Raw genomic sequence first — 16,618 nt, forward strand, 5'->3', positions numbered from 1 at the left:
CACCTCAAGCAGAACTCTATTTACAATATTCGATGGCTAAATTAGGAGCGTAATCGCATGTTTTCTTTTTATTGCACAATTGTGGCGTTAATCGCCTAATCAGGTTATTTGCGCCATGACATTGAAGGTATTAGTAATGTTCATCAGCGTTTTTGACGTTGGTACTCCTATACGGAAAACTGTCAGCCACGCATCCATTCACCAGAACCAGCAGTCACCAGAGATGAGCAATGAGCAATTGAGCATGGATTAGGATTAGGTTTTGAAAAAACAGGATTAGTGAAATTTTGTCGGATTTGGATTGGATTTGGATTAGACATTTTTTTCAGAACGGATTAGGATTAGGATTCGATTTACCTATTTTCTGGGAGATTGAGATGTCGTGTGGCGAATGGCGACAAACTTTATTCGGATCAGTTATTAATGTACTTATGGTTACTAAGTTATCTTGAATCAAGTGAATCGTTGGTTGTGAAAGAAAATTTTCGAATCCCTCCATTGCATAAATTAGTATTTTTTCTGAATTTCCAGTAGGAATCGGATTAGGATTGGGCATGGACTTGAATATGAAAAAGTTATGGATTAGGATTTGAAGGTTCGGATTTGGATTGGATTAGGACATAGAAATTTCAAATCCGCTCATCTCTGGCAGTCACTCTCGCTTTCATGCGCCCGTGTAACTGAGCTTTATTGAGACACTGCTATGGCAGTGAGGTTAGCGATGAGGACTCCAGATAATACCTTGACACGTCGAAGGTCTCAACCGGGATTCCAACCACCGCCATAGGTGCGCTTCACGCTGGTTCTTAACGAACTGCGCCACTCGCTTTCGAAATGACCAATCAAATCCCTTCTATACCATTCTTGTGAAGTTGTCACATATACATTGTACAAACACAGGGAATACATTTACCGCAGAATTAGCCCAATATTCATATTGCTAGAGACAAAACGACCAGGTTTCACAATAACTCAGAATTCAAAGAAACAAATGTCAAATTCATATCGTGTTATATATGTGATTATGATAATCATTCAGTTTTACATGTTTGTAAAGAGCCTTGAACGGCGGGATAATAAGCAGTTTTGGTTTTCATAAAGAACCCCATGGTCCCGAAAACAAAAACCGCGAGATAAACCCAGAACAGAAGCCTGTCCAACACCAGAGCCACGTACGCCCACTCATCCGCCGACTGAAAGGAACGAACACAGCAGATAAAATTTCGCAACTGATTGTGAACGTGCGTGGTCGTACTTGATCCTCTTCTTGGTCTCGACGTATAGATGATGAAAGGTAAGATATATTCTTCACCATTTCTTTCAAACGAGGTGACAGCGGTTTCACTGGAGTCGGTATTAAAGCAATCGCTGGTCTTCTGTCGGACAATACAACCGCGTCGACATATCCGTCTCTACGTATTACGCGCCTTTGCCTGAAACCGTATTTCGAAGCCTGGAAAAGTACAGGACACGATAATTATACGCTATGGCTGTATTACGGACTGATAGTTTTTCCAGTATAGACAATCAGACATAAACTGACCTGCTTGTTGAATAGCATTTCGCTGCCGGATTGTAATGGAATGCGTTCCCTCATCTCACCAAGGCTGCAGCGGGGTTTAGTGCGTTCTGCAAAGGGAAGAGATAATACGAACAATGAACGAACATACATAACGGTAGTTAAAAACGAATGTCTAGCGCAGTGGTTCCCAACCTTTTTCCACCCACGTACCATTTTGAGGTTTTATGTAGTGCTCGCGTACCACCTATTTAAGTTACGCGCGTTTGCGCCATTTATGACGTCATACTCACGTATTTGGCCTATGCGAGGTATAATAAATTCTATTAAACTAAGCCAGGGATGTCAAACATACGGCCCGTGGGCCGGATCCGGCCCGCCAGACGATTTTACCCGGCCCGCATAGAAATTCTGAGTACATTGAAAAAAGATTATATTATCCATCACATCCACATTAATAAACCAAATTACAACGTCCGCGTTGACAGTTAAACATCTTGTATTCATCACAACGCACACGCAGGGCTAACGCCAGATTATGACTAACGCAGGGATGGCCAACCTTTTTGCCATTCACGGTCGCATTTCGACGACTCGTGTAGTCTAAGGCCACATTCCAGGGCATAGTCGTAATGAACGAGCATAGGACGCCAAATACCCAGGTTAAAGTGTCTATGTCCATTTCTGGTGAACTCCGGACTAATCTATTTAATGATAGACTCACTATGAGCACCAAAATCGCGAGTGGTCACTGGTAATGTTAAGTAAGGAAATGCTCATAGTCGCGCCAAGCCAAAAAAATTCACATTCACCAATGAATTTCGTCATTGATATTAGTAGTTTTACATATTACCATCAAAATTTATCCTTTCTCATCCTGTGTGATCAGATTCACTGGTATAGAGTTGATGTTGGGGTGTTTTCGAAAATGTAAAGCAAGTTATAAAATATGATGCATCTTCAGTGGGCCAATTGGTCTTAGTCACTTTGTAGCATGCTGGTATTTCTTGACCTCTCATCAGGATTGTTAGAATAGTGAAGAGCACCCGACTCCGAGCTGATATTTTCATGTGAGGCGCATCATTTTCACTGATCTTCGCATCTGTATTGTGGGGCTCTGATTGCAAAGGGTGCTACTATGTTAAAATCGAAAAGTGTAGTTGCATTGAATCGCGCGTAGCGCGAAGAAAATTCCAAGATTAATTAAAATCTTCCAAGAAATCGGGAGTCAATTCGTAAATTCGAATTGCATGTCGACGGCCGCCAACATATACTAATCGAATTGCGTGTCTACGGCCGCACAAATTCCCTCTTACGGCCGCAGGTTGGCCACCCCTGGACTAAAGCAAAGGGAGGACTGAAATATGACTACTTGTATCGCCGGTAATGTCATTGTTTTAGCGGTTCTTAACTGTATTCAACCGGACAAACATCGTAATTCGCCAATTTCATTGCTCGCAAATATTGGTGTTGCGACTCGCTAGAATGAAACCCCTACGGTCCGTGTATTATCTATATATGCTTGATTCCATCGAGAAGCAATGACACGAGGCAACATTTTGGATTCCGTTTACTGGTCCGACCCGCGAGCGATTTCATGACTTCGATCCGACCCGCGATGCAATTTGAGTTTGATACCCCTGAACTAGGCATTATCAGCCAGGGTTGATGGGATGTATGCAATTGGTTTTTTCACCACCAGTGACAAGAAGAACAACATAATGAAATAAAAACACACAGCAAAAGTTAATTTATTTAATGCGATGGCTGCATTTGTTTATTTTTCACTAGCTTGTCGATGCGTGGCATACGTTTCTTTACAGCCCCTCGAAAGTCATGTATGGTCGCAACAAATCGGTTTCGTCTCTGCGACTTGATAGTCATCAGGGATGAAAATCCTTGCTCGCATTCCCACGTATAAGGGAAAATTCGCAGCTGGGGAATAGCGTGAGACGACGGATTCAGAAAACTCAAAATCAACCTATACTGAACTAATTACTCCCTTCGGTCGAAGAAAACAGAATGTACTCGCGTACCACCTGGAAGACCTTCGCTTACCACTAGTGGTACGCGTACCACAGGTTGGGAACCACTGGTCTAGCGATTATAGATCACTGTTCGTTTCTGATTCATGTCCATATACTTCACAATTTAATGAGTGAATATTTATATAGGTCACGGTCACAGCATGACCTCGATTTTAAATTTTAGAACTACAAATGACAGATAAAGCGCTTTGTATAGATGTACAGATGGACGCTTGGACCGTACAACCATTAGACCAGTGATTCCCAACCGCGGCTCCCTTCTAGCCTACATGCGGCTCCCATTGACGTTTGAAAATCCCACAAAATATTAAAAAATCAATTCATAACAAAAAAAATCAAATTCATATTAAAAAATTACGATTGGTTAGCTTGGAGTCCGGAGTTTATAATTAAGGGTGGGGACCAATTCATCTGATGTGGTCGATTCGCGATTCTCTACTCAGCAACGACTTCGTTCTCACGCCCAAATACTCACGCTCAAATGCGTTCGGATCGACACTCAAATTTAAGCCAGCTCACCGCCAGACTTAAGTGCAGGTGGTGTTACAACACATTTTCCAACGGTGTCTGATCGTCAAACCAATGGATCATTTGATGCATACAATAGGCTTATCAGCAAATTTATTGATGAGTTCAACCGCCGCATTGACGGGATGAATGTTTTCTTGCCCATGATGAAAATGTTTTCAAATCCTATTGCATATAATGTGGCCTCCGACCATAGTAATTTTCAAGTTGCTAGACATGCAGTCAGATATCGAGCACAAGCAACTATATTTAAAAGTGAAGACTTGCTTGAATTTTTGAGTCAAGTTCCAGAGGCAAAGTATCCCAACTTGATAACCAATGCCCAGAAAACGATTCACTATTGTGATCAACTTATGTATGTTAAGCACTTTTTAGCAAACTGGTCGGAATCAAAAATCAATATCGCAATCGATTGACCAGTGACCACCTCAAGCCGCTACTGCATTCACTGCAATGACACCTCGCTTTGACACACTTCTTGAAGCTCAAAGCCACTGCCAAGTTGCACAATTGGTTTTTTTCGTGTTAGTGTTGCTATTCGTTGGTACGTGATTTCCTTCCTTAATATTTTTGTTGTACCTAATGAGTGTATTCGTGCGGCTCTAAACGTACTCTGAAATTTGCAATGCGGCTCCGACACCAAAAAAGGTTGGGAACCACTGCATCAGACACTCTGCAGGCTATACGATACACATACACATTAGGGCTATTCAAAGATGACTTTTTTTTCAAATCGTGCTGGCTACTTGATAAAATTGTTAGGTTACCTAATTTAAGCCTACACACAAAATTTGGTTCAATTCCAGCCAGTAACCGCTTTGCTACAGGAGAAGAAAGTTTCAATTTATTAAATAAAAATATATATTAAAAAATTTGAAAATTTTCTGTTCACCCCATGAAAGTGTTAGGCTGTCTATAGAAACGAGAAATAGTATTTACGGTGACCGAATTTTTGCTTATTTATTATAGTTGTGCTCACCGTAAATACTATTTTATTCAAATCCAAATTTTTCGACGGCAATAACTCCGCTTCCACTGGCTGGAATTGAACCAAATTTGGTGAGCATCGTTTCTATAGACAGCCTAACACTTTCATGGGGTGAACAAAAAATTTTCAAATTTTTATTAGATATCTTTATATAATAAATTGAAACTTACTTCTCCTGTAGCAAAGCGGTTACTGGCTGGAATTGAACCAAATGTTGTGTGTAGGCTTAAATGAGGTAACCTAACAATTTTATCAAGTAGCCAGTACGATTTGAGAAAAAATCATTTTTGAAGAGCCCTAATACACATACTTTCTTGATTTTCAGCTTCTGCTCCAGGCCTTTCCACTTTAAGATAGCGAGCCAAGTAGTCTACAAATACTATACGTAGCCAAGCGGGCATGACATGAGTGGTGCATGAACGGTAGTGGATGTTACAAACAATAACGCTAAATATAAGAGAGAAATTCTGGATTACTTATATTTTCCGTCAACTGTACCCGAGCTTACCTGAACACCACGCTTGCGATGACAAGGCACATGGTGAAAAGGAGATATCCCGCAATCAGGGGAACAGACAGCGATGTTTCAGGCATTCGTTGCGCGATAAGAAAAAGGAAAACAGTTTCACCGAGCAAGACAGATATCGACAACGTCATTTTTTCACCTGCGATGGAGCGTCCTATAGATTTTACTATGACTGATGGTAGGCTACTTTGCGGAATACTTACACGAAACAGCAGGCAAAAAGAAAACGAAACACGAAATAAAAGTGAGCAGAACGCAAGGAACGATGAGATTCATAACATAAAATTGAGGTCTTCGCTGTATGATGAAATAGAATTCCACATTTTGATAAGTCAAGTCATCGCGGACGTGCGATATTAATTTGACAGGCCTCTGGATCAGGTCCCATTCTCCGTTTGGCTGAAAAGCTGCGAACAAAACCTGTTAAGATTGAAAAAGGATAGGCCTACTTACTAATATTTTTTAACTGCGGATATTGGATATATTTCGATTATTACATAGTTTACGTGGTACGAATATGGTATATCCTTTATTTTATGTCGCAGATACCAAATAATTTCATGGTAGCTATAATTAATGCAAACTACTTACAATTACAATCCACGAAAATTTCATCCCCTACTAACGTCAGCTCGATTTCAGATTTATCGTACGATGTGAGCTGAAAACTCATGGTGCAATTTTGCCAGTCAAATGGGAACAGGGCTACCTGAAATACAATATCATCTCGTCACGTGTCCGACGTCCGCAATATGTATCATATGCACCGGAAGGATAATAGCGGGATACTTGCCTCAACTTGGCACGAGCTTTTGTATAAAGCAGGGGGAAGCCATTCCACAACCCCGTTACTACTGACCAACGTTTCGACGCGAAGAGATACGTCGAATTCGCCGTCTTTGCTGAAACAGCATAAGGATAGTCGTAGTAGACGACATGTTGTTTGGCGACTTGTTGACATCTACATGGGCTAACAGTTATCTTTAACTTGACCGCCAAGACCGGTTATACTTAGGGTTGCATTTAAAACAAACGGTGTCTTAAAACACTTTGTTTAAAACATGTTTTAAACAGTGTTTTAAACAAAAGCCTTTAAAAAAACAATTTTTTCGCTCAAGTTGTAAAATTATGCCATAATTATGTAAATACTTTCTAAAAACATGATGTATGAGCCTCCGGAGGATTACCACCCGACAAAGTCGACATATACGATATGGGATAGTAGGAACCCCTAAAATAGTTTAGTTGTATCGCATTTTCGTGGTGTATTGAACTGATAAAATTGCTAATAAACCAATGATGATGATGATGATGGTTTTCAAACTGGGGGGCGTGAATGCATCTGAAGGGGGCGTGAAGCCACAGTCAACTGAAGATTTTTTCTCGTTCCGCGCGATTTACCTCTATCTCCAAGTTATTTCTCTGTGTATAGCCCGAATTTCATATCCGACAACTATCTCATCAACAACCATAACCTTCCATGCCATCAAACTATCCACTGGGATTGCTTCATTCTAGTTGTTGTTTTTGATATTTTGTGATATCGCAATATGGGGCGCGCGAAAATTTTCACTGTCATAAAGGGGGGCGTGCCTAAAGAAGTTTGAGAACCACTGAAATAGTTGGTTCAACAACCAAGGTAGCTAGATTTACCCTGTATCTACAATTATCAATGTCAATCCAATATGACGTCACAACTGATTATTCGTGACGTCATGTCTTAAAAAACACGTTTTAAACAATGGCCTTGTTTTAAACATGTCTGTTTTAAATTGATTCTGTTTTGAATCCAACCCTAGTTATACTACAATATACCAGCCGTTTGTAGTGGGATAGTTATGACACTGGTAACGGTCTATACGTGTGATGGGGTGTAGGTTACATGTATGGCCCATTTTATGTTACATGTCGTCTCATGTTTCTATGTATTGTGTGCTCACTGTCGTGGTACAGTCGATGGCGTTATTCGAGTGGCAGTATACAAGTAACGGAAGTTTCTACTGAATTAAAATTAGAAGTAGCAATTTACAACACTTCTCGAACGTGCTTCAAGTGCGGAAGTGAAAATGGAAGGTATGAAAGTCCTCAAGTAAGTATAATCTCAAAAAGTAGAAGCGCAAATCTTTAGCAATTGATCGGAGCTGCATTCGCAATTGCAATATGGCTATTAGCGACTAACAAAAAATGACTACTGACTATAGGGCAATGCTTTTTGACATGTAAAAAAAGTCAAAATTAGGTCAAAATTGTAGCGTTAGGTCAAAAAATGTCGAAATTGTAAACAAAGTCAAAAATTTTTTACAACCTGCATTTCGTTTGTATCGTAGATTTTGCACTGTCGGGGAACTTATCATTTGGCATTTTACAGTTAGTAGCCTACTTTATAGGCCTACCGTTGTAGACGTCCCATTGTCATATACATTCAAATGAAACAAATAGGTTGACATGGTGTTATGCTCAACCATGGCCTACTAAAAACACGGCCTCACAGTCTGCCTATTGACCTGAAAATTAAGAGGCCTAAAGTCTACTTTCCAACCCTTACCAGCTGTGCACTCAATTGGTCAGAAAATGCGATATTGTCATAATGCTACCTGTCTTTGGTACTCTACTAACACGCCGGTGCACAATGTATGTAAAAAATAGTATATTGCAGCAATATATAACGAAAAAATTAGGAACGATATTTGTATAATCAATGAAAAATGGGTGGAGAAACTCTTGAATTAGAGCCTTAGGAAACAAATATCACAGCCTTACAGGACAATCACTTCTTTTGCCTTTGCCTCTTTAAATTGGCGAAATTCCCTTAGTGAGGAATTCGCAAATTTTTGCTCACTAGCCTATTGTAAAAAATGTTCACAATTTTTTTGAACGCGACATTTGTACTATTTTCACTATGTGCATTACAACCAATTTGGGATTTACCTAACACAACTTTCAACACACATAATGCTGCACAGAGCAGAGGAACAGTGCCACGGTTAGATATGAGCTGATTAGCCGAATCTAGAACTGCGAAAGGTACAGTCAACCGTCCCCTAGGCCTATCCACCAAACTGAAATATTCATCATATTCCTCTTCGGTTTCATCAGTCGTGAGGGATAAGCTACACTCGGTGCAGTCCGTAGAATGACAGCATTACCAAGACTATTAGGGAAGTACCTCTGCTTGCTGTTTCCAACACTCCACCACATATGTATAACTATGAGGAAGCAATAGGTATCCGCCTTATCTGGAAGGTATTTGGAGCAAGCTGCTATGGTTTTTTCATCAAAGATAGCCAGTGCCAGGTTGACGTTCTGCTTGTTGTGGCCAGGATGTAGTGCCATTCGCAAATTACACTCCAATTGCAATGCAATCTAACCAGCAGGGCTAATTATGGATATATCGCCACCTTTGATATATAATGATGGAAAGGAAAATCTCCTAGCATTCAGTAGATTGTTGCGAAGGTTCTGCACCAAATGAACGTTGTCATAAAATAGATAGATTTTTGTCTTGCAACTTGGATGACTGATGAACCACTCGGAGTTTGATCCTAACTGTGATGACAGTATATTGAAAGCACGAACGTTGGTGCTGTGGTTGTCGGAAGCAATACCTCTCGCATTAAATCCTAGATCCGAGATCAGACAGCTTTTGCGTTAACGAGGCACCTTAAACTGGTGTTTCTGGTTAAATTTGTAGGACTAAAGGAAGCGATTTTTCAAGTCTATTGATCATTATCACTATAACGCCTTGGCAAATATTTCCGTCTTCATCAGCACCATAACATTTGCCACCATGATATTGCACAATTTTTGCAGATACATTTCATCCACCATCACGACATCCTTAGTCAAATCAACAGTCCCTTTGGTCTTGTTCGCAAACAGCTCAAAGATGGCATAGGGAACATTTCCAAAAGTGTCTTGTACGCTTGGCAAGAAATAGAACGTAAAAGCAAGCAGTACCGGATCATAGTGCTAGATGATGCCAGAGTATTTCCAGCCTTGTGGTATCTTAGATTACGCAGCTCCTCCAAAATATCTACTTCAGGACCCGGATCAGTTAGACTAACCAAATAGCTTGGGAAGTTTAGTAGCTCGCATTTCCTTTTGAGCAGAGTATTCTTGCTTGTGCGGAACCATGTTGGTAAAGGCACAGGTATCCCATTATGTTGCATCTGCACCCTCAATTGACGTCAATTTTCATGGCATTCTTGATTTTTGGAAAGCCTTCCAAACATAGCTCATCATAGTACATAACATGCTGATCCCCTGCTTCAGACTTTGGCAGATTTCACAGTAGTATATCCAAAAGTACACCCAACCACGCAGCACTCAAGAACCATCGCCTATTAACTACACTAGAAAATGAATATCAACAAATTAGCCTATATATCACTTTAAAATAGTATTCCGACACAGCACCATATCCAAGCCTTGCAACAATTAATGAAATTCTATAGAAACAGTTACAATGAACATGCCTTCGTCATCATAAATGTCTTAGAACCAAAGCTACCAGTCATACAATTCGTCAAATAGACTACCGTATCCAAGACTATGTTTGCGAGAAAGCAGATTATGATACTACAATGGAGCCGTTTGAACACGACGTTCTTCGCGTCAACTTGAACCGCTGACACTGTCGAGGAACAGTAACCTGATTGCCAACTAACCTATCAAATGATAATACTGACCCTTAGCTCGTGAATATACTCTAGACAGCGAAAGAAACAACTGCAATGCGACGAACAGCAACACACGGCGCAACCCGCACAACTGCAAATGTCTTGACTTCTTCAACAACAACTATAACTGTATTCATCCGCACGAGTTTTTGCAGTGATATCAGTGGGTTATCCACCTGACTAGCAGCTCTTTTGGGACTAAATGATTGTTTTCGTGTTAAAACGATATTCCATCATCTTAACACAATAAATCCTGGTCAGAATCCACTTGTGGTTTTGACTTGCGCGCTACTTACCATCTGCGTAGGTATAACCGTGAGATTTACACTGTTTCGGAGCTGGCCTCTTAATTTTCAGGTCAATAGGCAGACTGTAAGGCCGTGTTTTTAGTAGGCCATGGCTCAACGTACCGCAAAATGCTAACTGAAGCAAGACTGCGTGGGCATTGCATGGTTCTTATATCAAGAAGCGCATGATGAAAAATTGTGATGTGAACACCATTGTCAGAATAAAGCAACATGGTGTGACACCAGCAGTGTATGCACGCACAACTTCAGTGTTGTCAGCCAACATCTGCTAAAGACTGCTCTTTCTCCATTCTTGGCAAGTTACTTAGTAAGGACAGACCTTTTCTACCGGAGAATGTAGGAAAGTATCTTTCGTTGTACTACAACGGATTTTGATTATCTCTACCATCATAGGTGATGTAACTACTGGAATTCTTCATAGGGCCAGATTTCGTTAAAATCAAGTTTTTTTCTGAAAATATTTGTCAGTTTTTGAGTCAAAAACTTTTTTCAGGCCGAACTACTTCGTAAGGACAGGCAGTACCAACCAGAAATGAAGATAAGTAGTACAATTCTCTCATTATGTGCGAAAACACCTAATTTGCATACGTTTGGTCCAAATTTGGTCAAACTAAAGTTTTTTATGATCAAAATATGTCAACATTTTGATTTTATAGGTCAAAATCTTCCGTTTTTTAGGTAAAAAAAAACTGCCTTACTAATGACACTTCAAATAGCCGCATTCTTCGTGAATGTATTCAGTTACAGAGATATACCGCGGGGCTATTTCACTCAATCGTTATGACAATTCCACTCATAAATACGACGGAAACATGTACCAATAACAATAATTTATACTTCAAAAAATCCAAAGTCTGAAAAATAATTACTTTTGCCTTGAAAACTGTTCAGGTAGTATTGGAACTAGATAAAAAAACATAACCGCTTAAGTATGCAGTGCAAGAACACAAAATTTAATTGAGTACTCCGAAAATGTAGAAGTACCTCGTTACTGACCACGTCTGGTTTTTCACTGCATTACCCTCACCACTGATAGCAATAACCATAATATCGACGTTATCTTAGTTTATTGGTGAAAATATATCCCTACGGGCAATTTTTTGGATTAAATGTGTTTCAAACTGATTTGGTGTAAATGCGTTGATTCACCTATTCTGCAGAATAACTCTCGGCGTCCATATGTCATCGGCTAAAAATCGATGGATGGCAATGCCGCCGTATGAGGACTCTTTCCACGATAGCCGCGGGTCGGTCCATTGGTGCGTCATATAAACGGAGGTCGCCAATTCCTGTTCTTTTTCATTCTGCAAAACAGTTCAAAGATCCCGTCTATCCGATGCATCGGTCCGATACGGTTTTCAACGCCTGACAACCTACCACGCTGATAATCTGAGACAGAGTCATTCCCAATCCGACGACGGTTCTATTTCCTTCCAAATCCGTATATGGCCGAATCTAATGCAATAACAGAGAAGGCGTAACATGTGATTTGATGAGCCTCCTGATAAGATCGGCCTGTTTGATATAAAGGTTGAAACTAGGGGTCTACTTTTCAAGTATCAAGGCGCATCATCTTTGATACAGTCAAATTAGTTGTTATGAAACTATACTAACGTGTATGATTCAACACCGACCTCCTTGTTGTATCCATGTAGCAAACCTCTTGTCAAACGAGCCTCGTCACTTTCTAAACGCTGTATAGAGCTTCGTATCAAAGCGAAAATGGATAGCAGCTTGATAAGACTCTCTTTCACCATCATACAAGCCAAAAATGCGAACTGCTTCTATAGTTAGATTTATCTCGGCCTCTGGAGACAACAGCGGGGCGAGATCATCGACCATATTTTTCATCGTGTGACCTTCTTTCAAAGTTCAACTAAGCCAACACCTGTCAACACAATGAAGTATCCTGTTAATGATAATGTGCTAATGATTACGAAAATCTCGTACTACATTCTAATCTATACGATGATTACTGCGAGCACTGCTGGTGTTGTGGTATCACCAGGGATATCTAGAACTTCTAGTAGTTTCTAGATATCCCTGTGGTATCAGTGGTATCACACATGATTCCGATTCTTGCGGCTCTGGTTCGATTCCCGGGCAGTGCATCCTTAGCGGGGGAGATAGGGTAGTGGTGACGATAAGCGCCTAGCGCCCAGGCCATCGGGGTTAATCTGGGCTCCTCTTCCCCCGCGTCGCTGTTCTTACGGCGACAAAAAAAATCCCATTAAAAGACCAGATGAAAGAGCGCACTCGCAAACAGGGCATGATATTGTATGGAATGAAATGGGAATTTTCCATACGCGCCCAATCGTTTCATACCATACTTGACAATTTTCCATTCCATATAGCAACATTGCTTCATACCATATTTGATACTTTTTCCATACTTTCGCAACCTCTCGAGTGATATTCTACTTTTGATGTGTGGAAATGTACCGGCGTTTATATTCTAATTATTTTAGATGAGATTTATTATAATCCATTAAAACAGCCCCGATGCACCAATGATATCCCCAATTTTTTTTACATCATATGTCGTCAGCGATGTAGGAACGTATAATACAGGCCTATACACACGGGATTAGTTGGAAATCACTACAGAATCTCACGACATGTAAATCTAGTGTGGTAACGCACGGCTATCAGTAACGGCATCTAGGTATTGTCAAATTATAAGATAGGTTTCCCACCTTTCTACACTTTAAAATTGCTCCTCCAATAAAATTGGGTAAGACTTGCTATTGGTGAAATTTAAGACCCCCAGAATGGAACAGCACGCAATAAAATAAATGAGCAGTGAACTGGTAATCGTAAACGCAATGTTGCGCCTCCGTAAAATGGATATGTGAGGTAAGCCGACAGAAAAATAGGAAGGGTTTTAAATTTTTCCAAATGCACCAAGGTAGCATCAATTTACATGCTGTGTGAATGCAGAATATATTGCATGGGTCAGATATACTTCCGGTGTTGACGAGCTTATGCGTATGGTAGATATAAGCCACCATATACACTATCGCATGGTACCATAACTCGAACAGTAAGAAATATGTCATTTCATCAGTAACGAGTCTTGCTATGCGATCAATTAGCGATTCCACGATCTCCCGTGAGTACGTATTCATTCATATACATATGAACTATTATTATAACGAATCAGGTGATTTCAATCACATCATTTCGCATTGCAATGAATTAACAACCTATATGAGGGAGATCGCGTGCCGCTGTCCAATCCATTCTCGCTAATTGGAGGCACTGATAATACGAATTGCTGAATTGCAAATGAGCGATAAGTATTAGAGATACGATCGGGATTTCATACAGATGTTTGATAAACGAGCTTACTAAATGTAAAGAATTTGTTTTCCAAGTGAATCTATTCCCAGCCAGAAGTCCCTAAATTCCCCCAATTGGGGTATTCCCCTCCGGTTGGAAACACCTCCTTTAGAATATATCTTTAAATATAATTTTAGATCACTACAAGCATTTTGCGACAGCTGATCAAATGCCTATTTTCCCTCCCAATCTGTGGGTCACACTCATTAGCTTCATTAGCCAACATCCGGGTGTCCACTGTCCAGTATATCAGAAATAACCAGTATTCATGAAGTTACAATGCGTATTGTAGGCTTGCATAGCGTAACGTCGCTCCAAGACAAGCTACATATTTTTGAATTACACTGATGGTTCTGTCAAATAGATATTGCGTGATAATCATCCACCCAAAGCGCAGAAATTATTTCCAACTGTCAAAGTATGGAAACACGTTCCATGCCATACTTAGGAAACTTCCATACCATACCATGCTTGCACTTTTCAATATTCCATACCGAAATTTCGTTCCATATCATACCATACTTCCATATCATACCATACCATACCATGCCCTGCTCACAAAGAATGGAAAGAGCATGAAAGAGCCGCGGCATAGAGACTAACATCCAGTGGTGGCCCTACGAACGGGGGGGGGGGGGCGTGGGCGAGACTTACCGGGGGGGGGCTATAAGTATCTATCGGTAACTTCTGGGGGGCTTCGCCCCCCAGACCCCCCTTCCGCATCGGTTATTATTATCTATCTTTCACCACCGCAAAAGGTTTGCCCAGGTCCTGGATTCGGCCATGTATGTTTTGCATATGTGCAAGGATAGACTACATCAAAACTAAGTAATTCTACCGCATGCAGAGACGTGATGATTATCGGGATACGGGACTTTTCTAACAAATGCAGTGATTTGATGACGATTGACACACCTGTACGGAATCATATTCTTGCTTGGTACACGGATTTCCATGTTTATTCGTCATTCTCCTCGAAAAAAGCGCAAAATCCAAATAGGGGGGGGGGGGGGGTTCGACCAGGGGGGCCCCGGGCGACCGTCTACCTCGCCCACCCCAAAAGCCACCACTGCTAACATCGACAAAGGAACTGTGACATCTAAACCGAGGTGGATGCCAGTTTAAGAGACAGCAACTGCAACGCAACCACAACTGGTCGTTCTGCATCCTCCTATATATGTTCATTACATCGCATTGTGTCTGATCGCATTGTACATTGTGTGTGTTATTATTATTATTAGATCATGCCGACCAAGGAAATTATTTAAATGATCACTAATCATGATCAGGGCTGTGGATGGACGCGATGGACGCAGGTCTCACGACACAGGTTACGGCTTTATGATGATCATTGATCTTTGAACAAGTTAATTCACACCGAAAAGTCTGTTCTAATCAGTTTCTGAAAACATGAGAGCAATATAGCAGCTCAAGTGCCAACTGGAGAGTGCTAACGTTACCACGACAATTCATTAACCTACGACGCAGAACCAATGGCGAATTTTCGCGACAGCAACGCGCGAAAGCGATCGTGAATATGTTGGCTGTACAGAGATGCAATGCAAAGATGCAAAGATGTCTATCTCAGTCCATGGCTAATAGGTATATACATATGCAGAGCAGATTTACAAGGACGTTTGGAAACTTCATAATGTATAAGGTGAATTCCTCCGACTTATTGGTTCATTTCCAGCACAGGTTTAGCAGTAGGCCTACTTATTGAAACAGGTATCTAAGACAAGTGTCGACGATATTCTCGATTGATGTATAGACGTTACGTTGTACATTGCATACTGCAGGCCCGGCATTGAAATTCTATCAAATTGTTCTCAGTTTATCCTAAGCAATATTTACACGGACATTGCAAAATTATGATACTACGTAACTACTGAGACGGCGTGTTGTTGACTTCTGGAGTCCAGCGGACGCTGTACCTACCCTACAGCTATCGGGTTCGGAAGTTCAAACCAACGCAAAAATTGGGGGGTTTGGGGGGTTTGGGGTGCGGCAGTTACGGTGCTGGTTATCCAGAATTCAAAATGAGTTTTTGTGAACAATACACCATAAAATTAGTGACATATGCAATATAGAGCAGTGAATTGGTAACCGTAACCGTGATGTTATTTATTGATTTTGCCAGTGCGTCTGCTCGCCACCAGAAATTCCCGAATTCCCGACAAGTGGCGAGTTCCCTACCGGCTGGGAATCACTGAAATATATTGATATAACGGTGATTTTGGTCTTTTGTATCCTCCTATATGTGTTCATTGAGACGCCATTTACACTCACAAAGTGTTGGAGATTTATCTAGCTCAAGGGCGGCCAACCGTTTTGCTATTCACGGTCGCATTTAAATTACTCATGTGACCTACGCCTGCATTCTAGGGCATAGCCGTAATGAAATAACTGGTCAAGCTACTGGTCATCGCCATGTTATCAACGTGTTTTACAAAAGCCTAAACTGAAAGTGACCCTGCAGATAAGGACTCATAATAAGAATTATCAGCCTGGTCTACAATGATCATAGTAGTCGTAGCATAGGGCTACCATAGTTTTGTGACAAAATTCCGGACGCTCTTTAGCGCTCACTAGCGTATTCAAAAATAAGGTATGAGCACATTGTCGATCAATATGACGTCACACCAGCAAAGCTTTGTTTATCGACTAGAGGTGGTCACGA

General features: G+C 40.8%; 1 protein-coding gene across 2 annotated transcripts; it reads right to left on the bottom strand.

The window, feature by feature from the left end:
- Positions 1-904: 904 nt before the first annotated feature.
- LOC145446079 (neuronal acetylcholine receptor subunit beta-4-like) lies at positions 905-12,457 on the bottom strand. Of its 2 annotated transcripts, none has more exons than XM_080324264.1 (11): positions 12,231-12,457; positions 11,974-12,051; positions 11,746-11,900; positions 6,399-6,511; positions 6,201-6,314; positions 5,813-6,016; positions 5,592-5,748; positions 5,394-5,530; positions 1,544-1,629; positions 1,256-1,453; positions 905-1,193 (listed from the first exon to the last, which is right to left on the bottom strand). In XM_080324264.1, the coding sequence occupies exons 1-11, from the start codon at positions 12,354-12,356 to the stop codon at positions 1,032-1,034; spliced, it is 1,530 nt and encodes a 509-aa protein (XP_080180390.1). In that variant the 5' UTR covers positions 12,357-12,457; the 3' UTR covers positions 905-1,031. The 2 variants fall into 2 exon arrangements, with proteins under 2 accessions (XP_080180390.1, XP_080180389.1); XM_080324263.1 differs by having other exon boundaries at positions 6,201-6,318; positions 6,403-6,511; positions 12,231-12,450.
- Positions 12,458-16,618: the final 4,161 nt, after the last annotated feature.

The sequence above is a fragment of the Botryllus schlosseri genome, chromosome 9 (assembly GCF_051294905.1).
Source record: "Botryllus schlosseri isolate E-star chromosome 9, Bs_hap1, whole genome shotgun sequence".
Lineage (NCBI taxonomy): Eukaryota > Metazoa > Chordata > Ascidiacea > Stolidobranchia > Styelidae > Botryllus > Botryllus schlosseri.

Bases quoted from the DNA above. Each gene is read 5' to 3' on its own strand.
- LOC145446079 (XM_080324264.1), bottom strand. From the start codon at position 12,356: ATGATGGTGAAAGAGAGTCTTATCAAGCTGCTATCCATTTTCGCTTTG. The intron at 12,052-12,230 runs GTCGGTGTTGAA...TTATTGCATTAG, and splicing joins TACATGGATACAACAAGGAG to ATTCGGCCATATACGGATTT. The intron at 5,749-5,812 runs GTAAGTATTCCG...GCTCCATCGCAG, and splicing joins CTTTTTGCCTGCTGTTTCGT to GTGAAAAAATGACGTTGTCG.